The 12,515-nt window shown below is 36.0% G+C and overlaps 1 protein-coding gene across 1 annotated transcript in view; it reads right to left on the reverse strand.

The window, feature by feature from the left end:
• Positions 1-1,036: 1,036 nt before the first annotated feature.
• SKAP2 (src kinase associated phosphoprotein 2) overlaps positions 1,037-12,515 on the reverse strand; it is a 116,647-nt gene continuing 105,168 nt past the window's right edge. Inside the window, exons 11-13 of the mRNA XM_085226235.1 lie at positions 10,728-10,840; positions 1,574-1,675; positions 1,037-1,171 (exon numbers count right to left, since the gene is read on the reverse strand). Coding sequence (XP_085082361.1) covers positions 1,583-1,675; positions 10,728-10,840 — 206 coding nt within the window. The 3' untranslated portion in view covers positions 1,037-1,171; positions 1,574-1,582. The remainder of the gene's footprint in view (positions 1,172-1,573; positions 1,676-10,727; positions 10,841-12,515) is intronic.

A 12,515-nucleotide genomic window follows, 5' to 3' on the forward strand; every position in this document is an offset into this window, starting at 1 on the left:
AAGTACCATGAATTAGCTAAATTATCTCACGACACCAAAGCTCTCTGCAGGCCCTAAGTTCAGCTGGGCATTACCTCCGAACCACACGCACACAGGGCTGCCAAAGTGCACACATGTGAGAAGCTCAGGGCCTGCCCAGCCTCAGCGCACTCAGGCCGCCCACCCGGCCCTCACACATTACTGGGCGGGAGGATCCAGAACAGATCCTGCATGCTAACAGCAACGCAAATCTCCCAAACAAGCATTAACTCTGACGTGGCCAACTCCTTGTCCACAAGTGAGAGTATTTTAGAGGAGTTTTCTGTTTGCTTCAGCTGATGCTCTTAGCTACAAAGTTCTGGATGTGACATTAAAGATTGCAAGCAGCTGCTTACAAGTTCACATTTTAAAAGTATTTCACCATCACCACCTACAAAATCATTCTCACCTGCAATTTAGCTCATGTTGGCTTACCAGAAAGTGTTCTAATGCATTATTTTTGCCAAATGTTCATATAATTCATAATTCAGCAAATCAAAATGCTACCCCACATAGACTGACGTACATCAGCACAAGAACCAAGTCTTCATTTTGTTGTATCCTAAGTGGTTCATATTAACAGTGCTAAATATAGACAAAAAATAAATCATTGGCTGAAATGTAAAAAAATTGAAGAATGTAAAAACAAAACAAACAAACAAAAAAACACATTTGGAAGCAGAACAATTTTAAGACTTACAATATTACATAGAAATTTCCTTTGATTTTCATAGAAACTGCAAAAAATGTGAACAACTCCAGTAATTAACATATCCATGAACTGAGCAATAGTTTTCTGCTTTCAAAGTTCAGCTCCATTTTTCTAAATCTGAGTAATGGGAACACAGAGCCAAATTGCGTGGGTTAGAACACAAGCCTATAGCAATACTCTGCTGCTAATACACTTAAGAGCAACAGGCGCTATGGGACTGCCTGTGCCCCATATGTTAAATACCTTCTATTTCATTTCCTAGCAGTACAATTCTATAAAAAGGGGACCAAGAACATTTCCGCGGAATTGTGATCAATTGCAGTTTTTAATGTTTAATATGTACAAGGCTACGATCTGACTACGGCAGAATCTTCATCTTTCAGAGGACAGGTCTGTAAACTGTAGCTGCACACCACTCCTGATTTCAAGCGCAGACTTCTCCTGATTAGGGACAGAGAAGTTGAAAGTTCATTATTAACCCCAAAACCTCAGAAATACATATAAAATTCAGTCCAAACACCTTCCACTTTCCACAGATTTCTGCACAAATACATACATATCAGTAAATTAACAAAACTAACCAGAACTAGCCACCAATATTGTTTCACCCCCCAAAATTTGGAAAAGAAATGCAGTTATAAAATACATCATGTTTTGTATACTGTAGCTTAATAATTCATATGGAATCCCAGAAGAAATGCTTAAATTGAACTTTCAATATATTTTGCCATAGTCTTTACGTTAACAGGACTCCTACAAAGGTTCCAGGAAAGAAATACTTAAGAAACAGAGAACAAGGGAACACACAAGCCATTACAGAAGATTGGATTAAAATGTACTTACCCAGGCCTCTCAAATATCATACATCTCCATTATGTAGGCTTTAGGCACCAAGCCAATGGTTCCCTTCATTTCTCCTACCCACCAGCCAAATCTATTGTACTCCTAATTGAAAACAATATGCAATATTAACCTTTAGTCTGATATAAATGCAATAGAGTTTTGTATGCAACTCCTTACGGTTGCTTTCCTCTTACATACAGTTATTATCATTTCAACTGAAAATTAAAACATTATATCTTTTTGTTAGAGGCATTCGCATACAGAGTTAGGCAAAGAGAGAAGCTAAATTTTAAAAAGGTTAGACATACTCAGGAAAATTTCTTAATTATGGCCACTCTTCCCTATAACTAAAAACAGCTGTCCTCTCCATCTCTTATTCGCCACAAACATAAAAACCTTGTCTTTGTAACCAATATCTCACAGCACAACATTGACATAAAGGATCAGTTGGGATTCTTTCAGTATCACAAGGCTAAACTCTAAGAAACTTAAAATCAACTTCTTTTAAATAACTCTTTGTTCAGATGCAAAGGGAATACTATCAGTCCAAGATATAATCTCCTTCTATGGACAACATCTACTATTGCTTTAGGCTTGTAGAAAATTCTACAGAAGATCTCATATGTCTGACAGATGACTAATGTACTTTAGTTTGAAATTTGTTTAGGCCTAGTGAGATAAATATGAAACAAAATGAATTATAATAGTTTAAAGAAATAATATCTTCCAAAAGCAATACCAAGTAAGAGTATTGTGGGATCCAAATTTAATTTTTTTCCTATGAGGTAAATATTTTAAGATCAATCCTAACAGCAGTTCAATAAATTGTAACAGCTGAAATTGCATACTCTCATATATTGAGTTACAAATGAAGCATTATTAAAACAGAGATCCCATTCAAAAATTGAATGATTAGTTAGATAGAAATTACTTTGGAACAAACACGGAAAATACAAAAGACACAGATATCCCTGATAAGCAACATCTGCTCCCTGCTATACTGCTCTTCTGATCAGAAAAGCTGAAGACTGGAGGATTTTTGAATTAATGGTCCTACTGAGATGACACTATAAGCTATTATTTTGACTGCAGATAAGTTTTTTGGTTATTAATAGTCAAGTGGAGCTTAAGGGTTAATGGAGTTTCATTAGAGCCTGAGCTATAATGATTTGCTGCTGGCATATCTGGCCTGGTAGAGAGTTCTCTAGGGTCCTATGAGGTGCTTCATGTACTCAGCTCTCCCTGTGTGTAACTGCGATGAAGCCCTGTTGATGGCTCACTTTCATGTTGGCCCAAGCTCTTTTTTTTTTCCTCTCCCAAAACACGCAGGCAGGCAGGCAGGCAGGCACACACACGCTTTATTTTCTTTCTGTGGAAGGCCAAACACCAATCTTAAATTAAACATTTTCTTTCTTCACTGTGCAAACAGGAGTTGGTGATTTAAAGGGTTCTATCCTGCCACCCATAAAATACAGCAGTAAGCGTGGCTTCAAGAAAATCCATGCAAAAAAATAGCAGGAAAACCTTCATTTATGATGTAAACTCACAAATTAGCTGTAAAAATACCTCTGCCTTCCACTGCAGTATGGGCTTGTAGGGATGCTCTGAAAGTCGAGTACCTGAACCTGATGGGCAATGAGAAAACTATTTTGAGCAGAAGTTAAGAACTGCTCACAACCTTTCCCATAGGGTGCATGTTGCACTCCAAATTTTTAAAAGGCTGGGTAGCACCCTGACACCAAAGTTTATAATGTTCCAGATCAGCTTGTTTAAAATTTGTATTTTATCTTACAGTACACTGGTTAAATATACAAACTGTATCTCTAGACTACAGTGGGAAACTGCTGAAAGGAGCAGTACTCACGTATACTGCTGGAATCTCAGTAATAAATCTCTCCAAGAAAAAGCAACAAAAGATTTTAAGCTGTTATACGGAAGTCATGAAGAGCCTGACAAAAGAGATTAAGCAAGTTTTGCTAGACATCAGCCAAAAAAACAAACAATACATGAAATGAGGGAAGTGGCTTAGTTAAGTGGTCATTAAATTGCATGACAAATGGCACACAAAGAGCTTGTGGACTATATTATCCATTGAAAATGTTCCACTTAGCAACTACATGAACTCAGAAATAATTGCTTTAAAACAAAACAATTCAGACACCTCAAATGAAAATTAAGAGCATGTTGCTGTTTTGAAAACTTTCTGGGTTTTGTTACTTACTAATACACCACTTACTGCGCTGGCATGAAGCTAAGTGAGAAGATGAAATGAATGTTGATGTAACAGACTAGTAAACTAATTTAAAGATTCACTGCAACCATTATACTATACAGACAATATTCCAACACAGAAGCTTTTACTCCATCGTTACTATTCTTCACACAGGCCTCAAGAGCAACATGAATCCCAATTAAACCATCTGCAGACTATGGAAGTCTGAACAAAAAGATAATACAAATACATGGTTACCAAGAATATAAAACTTTAATTTCGGGTTTTAGAACAATAGTACAGTAGTCCCTTTTTAAACTGATTAAAGTACAGACATTTTTCTCTAAATCCTAGCCACTCCTCTCTGTCTTCAGTATCATGAAGGAGTGCTCACCGGTCAGACACAAAGGCACTCCCCCAACTCCTTTCTTGAAGTCCCATATAAAATCCAAAGTGACGTATTGATTCTATCAATAGCATTGATGATAAACTCCTTCAAGACGATGTAATTTAGTTAATACACTGCTGTTGTGAAGCCTGTACATCTACTACCACTGCTGGTGATGTGTACAATATAATTCTGAAGCCCACATGTATGGGAAACACTGCTTAAAACGCAGAAAGATTTGAAGACAGACATGAGTTTTATATTAGTTCTGAGGAGTTGGGAAGCATAGTCCTCTTGCAAGCATCAGCTTATGATTTCAGGTACCACTAGGCCTACCATCTGGTATCCCTCACTGCATTCGGCTCTTAACATCACTGCTAACATAGGCAAGCGACTGTACTTCAGAAGGACTGATAAAATAATGAAGAGTCCTTTAATCTACAGGAAACCATTGTAGTCAATTTATAAGAAATATTGCATCCCTTTGTAGGATGTGTAATTATTTTCTATTAATCATGTGCTATAAAGCTACATTATGTGGTTATTCTGTTATCACTAGAAAGAGGCCTGCAGTCAGCTCCTGACAATGTTAGGTAATTACTAACACAAAGCCTCTTTCTCCTTATGTAGAAATGCTATCAAGATCCAGAGGTGCTGTGATGCTTGCTGTATGAAAATAATTCTCCAAAGAAATTCAATAACTGCAAAATGAATTGCTCCAAGGCATACAGAGGGATAGGAAAGGGGGCAGGGCCAAATCCAGCCACACTGCAATGAGGAGAATGCACAAGTGTGCGGCCACGATCTGCCATGTGACTGGAGCACATTTACCACAGCAGGCAGGGCTGGCAGGGGAGGGGAGGAAGAGGCCAGCACAACCGCTGCAACACAAACACCACTGTAGTGGAATATATTATGTCACATAATGCAGAACAACCACCCTAACAAATGACCAAATGCTTTCTAAGTCACTTCTGTGTTTTCACTGTCGGTAAAAGAGTGGATTTTTTTTTTTTTTTTTTCCCAGCAGAAATTTATTAACCAGAGTAATTTCACAAGGCAGTAAGGAACAGGTTATGACTTAGCCTGCTGGCAAAACACTCTCTGTACAGCAATGTTCGGAAAAAAAATCTCATCGTGGTTTACAGGCTCCTCCTAAAGGGCTCCCAACTGAACACACTTCTTGTCCCATTCCACCCACTGCACTGCACTGATATGTGTGCACATAGACTCCATGAGATACTGACTGACCTTAGAAGTTTTTATATTTGCAGAAAGTGCAGTAGTAGAAACATACTACCTGTTTCTCAGGTATGACTTGTAAATCTAAGGTTTGTTTACTACACAGAAGCATATTTTGATATGCAAAAGAGATTTTTGATATGCAAGAGGATTTCCATGTGTCTCCTCACCTTTAGAAACCGATCATATGAATAAATGAGGATCTCTAGATGCTTTGTATCATATTCACTTCTACCAACATCAGTAAAAGTTGAGAACATCTCATTCTTGCGCAGTTATTCCCTATTGTTCAACATCTACGGTATGTTGTTGGGGTTTTTGTTTGTTTTGCTATTTTTGTTTTTTAAAGGGTTACTGAAAATCATAATTATGCTTGAATGCCTTCAAGTAAACGATGGATTTATAATTTAAAAAAAAAAAAAAAAAAAAACACACAGCCGAAGCGTGTGAATTCAAGATTTTTCTCCCACCTTCACCCAGGGCATCATAAGTAATATTAACTTACAGACTGAAGATCTGCAAACCATAAAGCTGAAAAGCAAAATGTATTTATAGCCTTGTTTGGGGTTAAATTAGGTAGCCTCTCCTATCGATCTAAAGAAGTGTGGGAACCAGGGAGATTTTATTTTTTTTCTAAAGAATATCCTAGGGGGCAATTTAGCAAGATAATATTTTAAGACACCTCTAATTCATCCAGAAGATTGAAGCCAGCTAAAAAATTTCAGAACTTCCTTTGGTGTAATTGCTGAATGATACACTATCAACTAGGGAGCATTTTTGTCACAGAACAGCATTTTCTCTAAAAAGCAGAAAATGATAAATGTTTTAGATAACTGAATGAGACTTCTTCACAGGTAGTAGAGTTGTTTTAAGGCAGCAATAAAATAGTCATCTTTAAGAATACAAGCCTCAGATTTACTATATGGTAGTGTTATTAGGTTTTATTTCCTCAAACGACATGAGACAAAACAGACATCCATTGGAAAGTGTTCAATCAGAATAAACAGACTGACTTCAGAACCAAAGCTGGCCCTGGTTGAAGGGCCATTATCTTCTATCACACAACAAGATGCCAACATTTCTTCTGATCAGGTAGGTAAATGCTTATTATTGGTATGCAGACCAACAGAATTTGAGTCACTTTGTGTTATTCTATCTTAATTCATTTTCCACTGAAGGGCCTTCACTCTACTCTTAGCCATGTATATAGTACACCTTATTTGCTAATGTGGACATAGGTAGTATGATCATGGGGTCATCATTAAATATGTCTCTCTGTATGGCGAGCCAGATAACGGCCTCACAAAAACACTTGGGATTTTACCATGCCTTTAACATCTTTTTTTTTTTTTTAAATATGCTGAATAAATATACTTGATGACAGTTGTACACATAACATACAAAATGCTCATACTCATAATTAAGTGGTTGCACTGTTAAGTTTTACTTTATCTCAGAAGCAGTAATCTAACCTATGGAGATTTCTTTCTTTTTTTCAATGAGAATAAAATATAGGTTTTGTATTTATGACTTGAGTCTTTCAACAAACATTTGTTGTGTTAAAAGAACAAAAATCTCCCACCGGAAGCATGCAACGACTGACTCAGGGATTAACTAGGTGCCAAGCTAATGCTCTGCTGTCATAGAAAATTCTAGAGGAAAAGTTTAAGTCATAAATGAGATGTTCATGAATCATGAACACCAAAGTGAGTAGAATTACTTCACATTAACACATACTCAAATAACAACAGGGAAGGAGTATTCTGGTTAGAGATAATAATTTCTAATTTTGAAGTATTATCTGTTAATTTAATGCAAATATAAACACAGGAGAAAATGAATAAGGTTAAAAGTTAAGAAATGTCAGTAATTCTGCCAGAGCAGGTGCCTGCTAATGTCTAAATAAATTTCCATTAGTACTTGCATCTGGCTGATGAAACTATCAAGTTTCTGAACATGAAGTATGCATATAAAACAAATACTGCAACTGCTGCACTCAGGTGAATTGTGCACAGCAAACTTTAAAACAAAATACAGCTACCAATACTCAGAGTTGGCTGTGTTACTAGAAATTGATTTCCTGAATAAGAGCTCTGGAAGATTTATAAAAAGTATTGTTACATCATGATTTGTTTTCCCATTTATCATGTGGGCTTGAAAGCAAAGGGAGGCCCATAAACGATCAGGAATTAAGAGCAATCATCATCTTAGAAAATAAGCCACTCAAGTATTGCATTTCTAATAGTCAATGTTAACTAAGAAATCCTATTATAATGAGTCCCTCAATCAGCAGAGCCATAAAATGTTTTTGACTGCATAGTGAAAGAGGGGTATACAAATTTCTGAAAGCTCACATGATTCATAGTGCAAGTTATAAAAGTCACTTGAATATTCAAGAATAAATTAAAGTGATGAATGTACAGATAAACTGATCTATTCATTTGAAAAGGCTGGGGTTTTTTTGTTTTGATTTTCTAAATAAGTCTAATAAGTACTATTGCTATAGTTCTGCTAATTCTGCTCAAATTAAAGACTCAACTTTTACTCTCAGAGTAAAAAAAAAAAACAAAAAAACCCAAAATATATATATGTAGGCAAAAGTCCCTAGGACTGCTGCCATGCACAGTCTAAACATCCGCAGATGTTTAGATAATAGCTAAAATAATTATAATGCATCTTCTGAATACTTACTTTTGTGCGGTAATTAAATTAGTAATGCATAGGTATTTGTATTATACATGTATAAGCATGCAAATCATGCTCATTACATTAACACTGACTTTAGATGCTCAATTTAAAGTAAATTATGAGGGATTTGTATTTGCATAATGTTTAGCTACTTCAGTAATTAAACACTGCCAAAACGAAATCTTACTGTTTCTTTTAAAAAGCATTCATCTAAGTTACAACTTGCATGTAACAAATTGTTCATCTAGCTTTATTTAAATGATATCAATGTCCATACTTGCAAAACTGGTTCATAATTATTTCAGTTGTACTAATGACTCGTATTGGAAAACAATAGTCACTTTTCCCTTGGTTTCTCTTAAGTTATTTGAAAAAACAGGTAAAAGTACATTGCTTTGGCCTAAATAGTGCTGGGGAAGAAAAAGAAATATATATATATCTCTTTTATCACAATCATTAGAACATATACCACTTATATTTCATTGTAAAATAAGGAACTATCATGTGTTGTACAAAAATACTCAATAGTTTGTTAAAGCTTCACCCTTCCTACCATAACACTACTATACCTGCACTTACCTCCTTATCAGCAAAATGTGATTTCTCCAAGAATAATGTTCCTACCTGGCTGACAGATGATAGAAAGGCAATAAAGCCATGGCTAGGTTCAAGCTGAAGCTGAATTTATGACACCATTTTGGATTTATTCGCATCACCTCCTGTCAGTACCTGCATCTCTCATTTTCAACCACTAGATGGTGTGAAAAAATAAAAAAATTGCCAAGGATTCCTGCCGACTGCCACAAAACCCTGTATTAACGTCGGGAATTAAGAAATATTTTTTGAAGAAAAGTCCCGACCCACTTCAGGATGGTTAGGCTCACTTCTCCTTTGGTCATATTTTCACTTAGCAGACAAAGACCTTGTAAATGATCAGTCCTTGAAACTGAACCAAACGGAAGGTTAAGATGGATAATTTTCTGGCATTTTCTCCTCCAAGGCCCCTAAATTCTGAGCTGACAGTAGTGGCCAACACTCATTTTTCTGAGAAAGCTGTAACAATCTTTAAGCGAAACACGGCTGAAATTTCTGGGCTCTATTTTGGAGCAGAAATCATTCCCAAACAGAAGGGCTCTATATATCTGGAGCAGCAGCAGGCCTGTTTCAAGGACTGATTACGTATTAATCAAGGCATGGCCACAAGACAGTTGATATACAGACGACAGCTTAAACTACTGTTTTTCTATTCTGTTCCATTTTTTTAAATTAAATTCCTCAATACCAGGGGGAAGAAAGAAGCAGCAAATGAGTTTTTCCACCTACAAGCTGAAGTTTAAGATTTTATTAGTCCCTGTAACATAAAAAGTACGATTCACAAAAGGCAAAAACATTTTTTCTTTTTTTTTTCTTTGTTTTTTTTTCTTTTTTTTGGGGGGGGGGGGGAGGGGTGGGAAGGAGAGGGGAGGAGCAGACAGGGTATTGTTGTTTATTAGTACCATTCTTTGGTGCTGTATAACTCTATGAAAGCCTGTCCAATTGAAGACTGTTATCCTGCCTTTAGTAATGTAATTCAGTTATTAGTTTAAGTGACAATGAAATACCTCAGAAGACATACATCGTCACGTTACATTAGTAATATATCTCCTATATTTTTATACAGGACTATCTGTCTATAAATCTGAAATTTATTTAAACAGAAGCTGTACATTTATTATCCCTAAAACACAGCAGTTAAAAGTATCGTGGAAGATTTAAAACAACTGTGACAAAACTGAAGAGTTTGAAACTAGAACAAACAGATGGCTTTAGCTTACATGCTGCTACTTGCATATTACAATGTCTTTGGCTTAAATTATACTGAATGGCAATTACATCTGAGATATGTATTTAAAGTCAGGTTTTTAATGAAAACTAGGAAACTTCAGCTTTTTTTTCAAGTGGGGAAAAGAGAAATTTCCTTAAATTAATTTTTAGAAGTAGACTTCGTTGGACTTTAGGAGAACTTTTTCGTTTTCTTTTTAAGGGAAAAAATAAGAAATTAAGAAACTTGAAATAAAATTTTGTGCTAATACTGCTTATCATTGCTTCAAATGAGAAGAATTATATTCATCATTTGCCTTGCAACTAAAGAGGTAGCAAATTAAAAATTGTCCAAATGTGCCAGAGCAAAGAGATTCAGAATCTGAGGTGTCAGAACAATTGCAATATACGTACAAAGATGAATGCATCATTAAAAGAAAAAACAAAAAACACACTCTAGCAAGATGCCCCAAAATTCACAGATATAAAACAGGAAAGGAAAAGCATAGCATACAAGATAATTTTAAAATTCTACAAGGTTAACTTTTACAAGCAGAGAGCACATTGTCTCCTGTTAAATTAGTTAACAAACGGTAGCCAAGATTTAACAAGTAAATAAACATGCTTTTAAGTTAATTCCTGTTACATGGCTATGTTTTAAATATGATTATAGTTCATTTGACAAATAATTAATTGCAGTGAATATCTGATTGCAAACAAAGGATCTGAAAGGGAGTGCCAATTTCCCCCCTTAGAACTGTGGGAATGTGCCCTTCTGTGCTTCCCTCTTTTTACAACCACTTAGCCTCAGTAGCATGCTGTACCTTGCTGAGAATGTAGATAACATCACCACGCTTAAATGTCAGCTCATCAGGTACATCTCCGGTGCAGTCCCACAGACCCTGATAGAAATTGGCATAGTCGGTATTTTTGCCATCTGCAAAGAAAATGACATCTAATTACAACGGATAAAGATTGAGGGACTAGCGCTGCTCTTTAAATCTTCAGATACTACAATGCAATTAATTAGCACGCATTTCTTAATCCTCTTTGAAGAAACAGCTCCTTCATACCAGAAAAGCAAGTGGAAAACAAGTTTAATGTGCGAGCCCTTCACTGGCAACAGTTGTATGACTTCGAAACATGTAGCTACAGGTTCTCAAAGCATTTCACAGCTGCACCTTAAAGCAGCCAGTTTTCCTCTGCTCACACACTTCCAGCAAGCCATTATTCTATCTCAGCTTGAAACTGATAAAAATGCTGGGGTATAATTAATAACTATCTGCAAAAGGAAGCCAAAGTAAGAATTTTGTGATACGCTCCCCCTCCCAATTCTGTTCCAACAAAACTAAACAACTTCACCGAGAACCTTTCAGATAATCTCGGATTGTTCTTTCTGAAATATTGGAGAACTTTAAGACTGTTGCTGAAGCTGCATTTTAAAAATATTTGTGTCAGCTCTGGTTTAGGACATTAGGCTCTGGCTAAACATGCAACTACACTACAGTCATAAACTCATCCTTCTAACAGTGTAAGCACAATGGATGTGCTGTGTTCAAGCTGCCATACAGACCATTAACTGATTGATTATTTAGCACTCTTTGCTCTGTAATATGGCAATAACACAGTAATAAATGCTTTGTCATACACTTACAATACAGAGTACATCTATTGAAACACAGCACTTACACACGGTTAAATACACTGGGAGCTTCTGTTACGCTGCAAACTATTTCCTGTTTTTAATTCCATGAGGATCGAGTGCGATGAGTTAATGCAAAAAGAATGTAAGCAATACCACTAAGATGACCAGTTACATTATGTATACACTAACCAGACAGAATGTATACGTACTAATAATTTACATCACTGGAAAGCTATCTTCTAATTCTGATAACATAAATATCACTGAACTGGCTGGATCAAGGCTGTCATCTTGGTTTTGTTATATGATCCTGGAACAGCAGGCTTGCTGGTTATTTCAACATATACCCGTTACATTTGCATGTCGTTAGCACTCTACACCATTATTTATAGTTTACAATTTAATCATGATTGGTTCACTTTATTACTGAATAAAATCCCTCTAAAATATCAAGTAACAAGTGAGATGAAGTGTCACACTAAGTAAAATACAGGAGCATTCAATTTGTGTTTTTCCCCGTTTTGACATATGCTTTGATTTTAATTGTAATACTCTGTATGAGCCAGAAGAGCTTGTTTTCTATTTATCCACTTCAGTATGTCTTCTGTCATACCTTGTTTTAATGTCCTACAGCTAAACATTCACAACTTTGATTTTAAAGCTGCTGTGCAAGGTAGACACCATTTAATTTTCCACAAGCTGGTGATTAGTAGCTACCATTTCCCAGATAGCACTAGAGGGCGTTCTGACTATCAACCCACAACTTCTGCCATCACATCAAAGGCACCACTATATACATATAATAAAGGCTACCAGCTATTCAGAAACAAGAAATTCCATTACTGTAAAATGCGTAGAGAAAATAATATCCAGACAGAATCACTGTGAAATATTGCACCTCCAAATTTTGGCCCTTCTTATTCATCAGTTTATTATTCACCAATTTAGCATCAGACGATTAAGAACA

Source organism: Meleagris gallopavo, chromosome 6 (assembly GCF_905368555.1).
Source record: "Meleagris gallopavo chromosome 6, MGAL_WU_HG_1.1, whole genome shotgun sequence".
Taxonomy (NCBI): domain Eukaryota; kingdom Metazoa; phylum Chordata; class Aves; order Galliformes; family Phasianidae; genus Meleagris; species Meleagris gallopavo.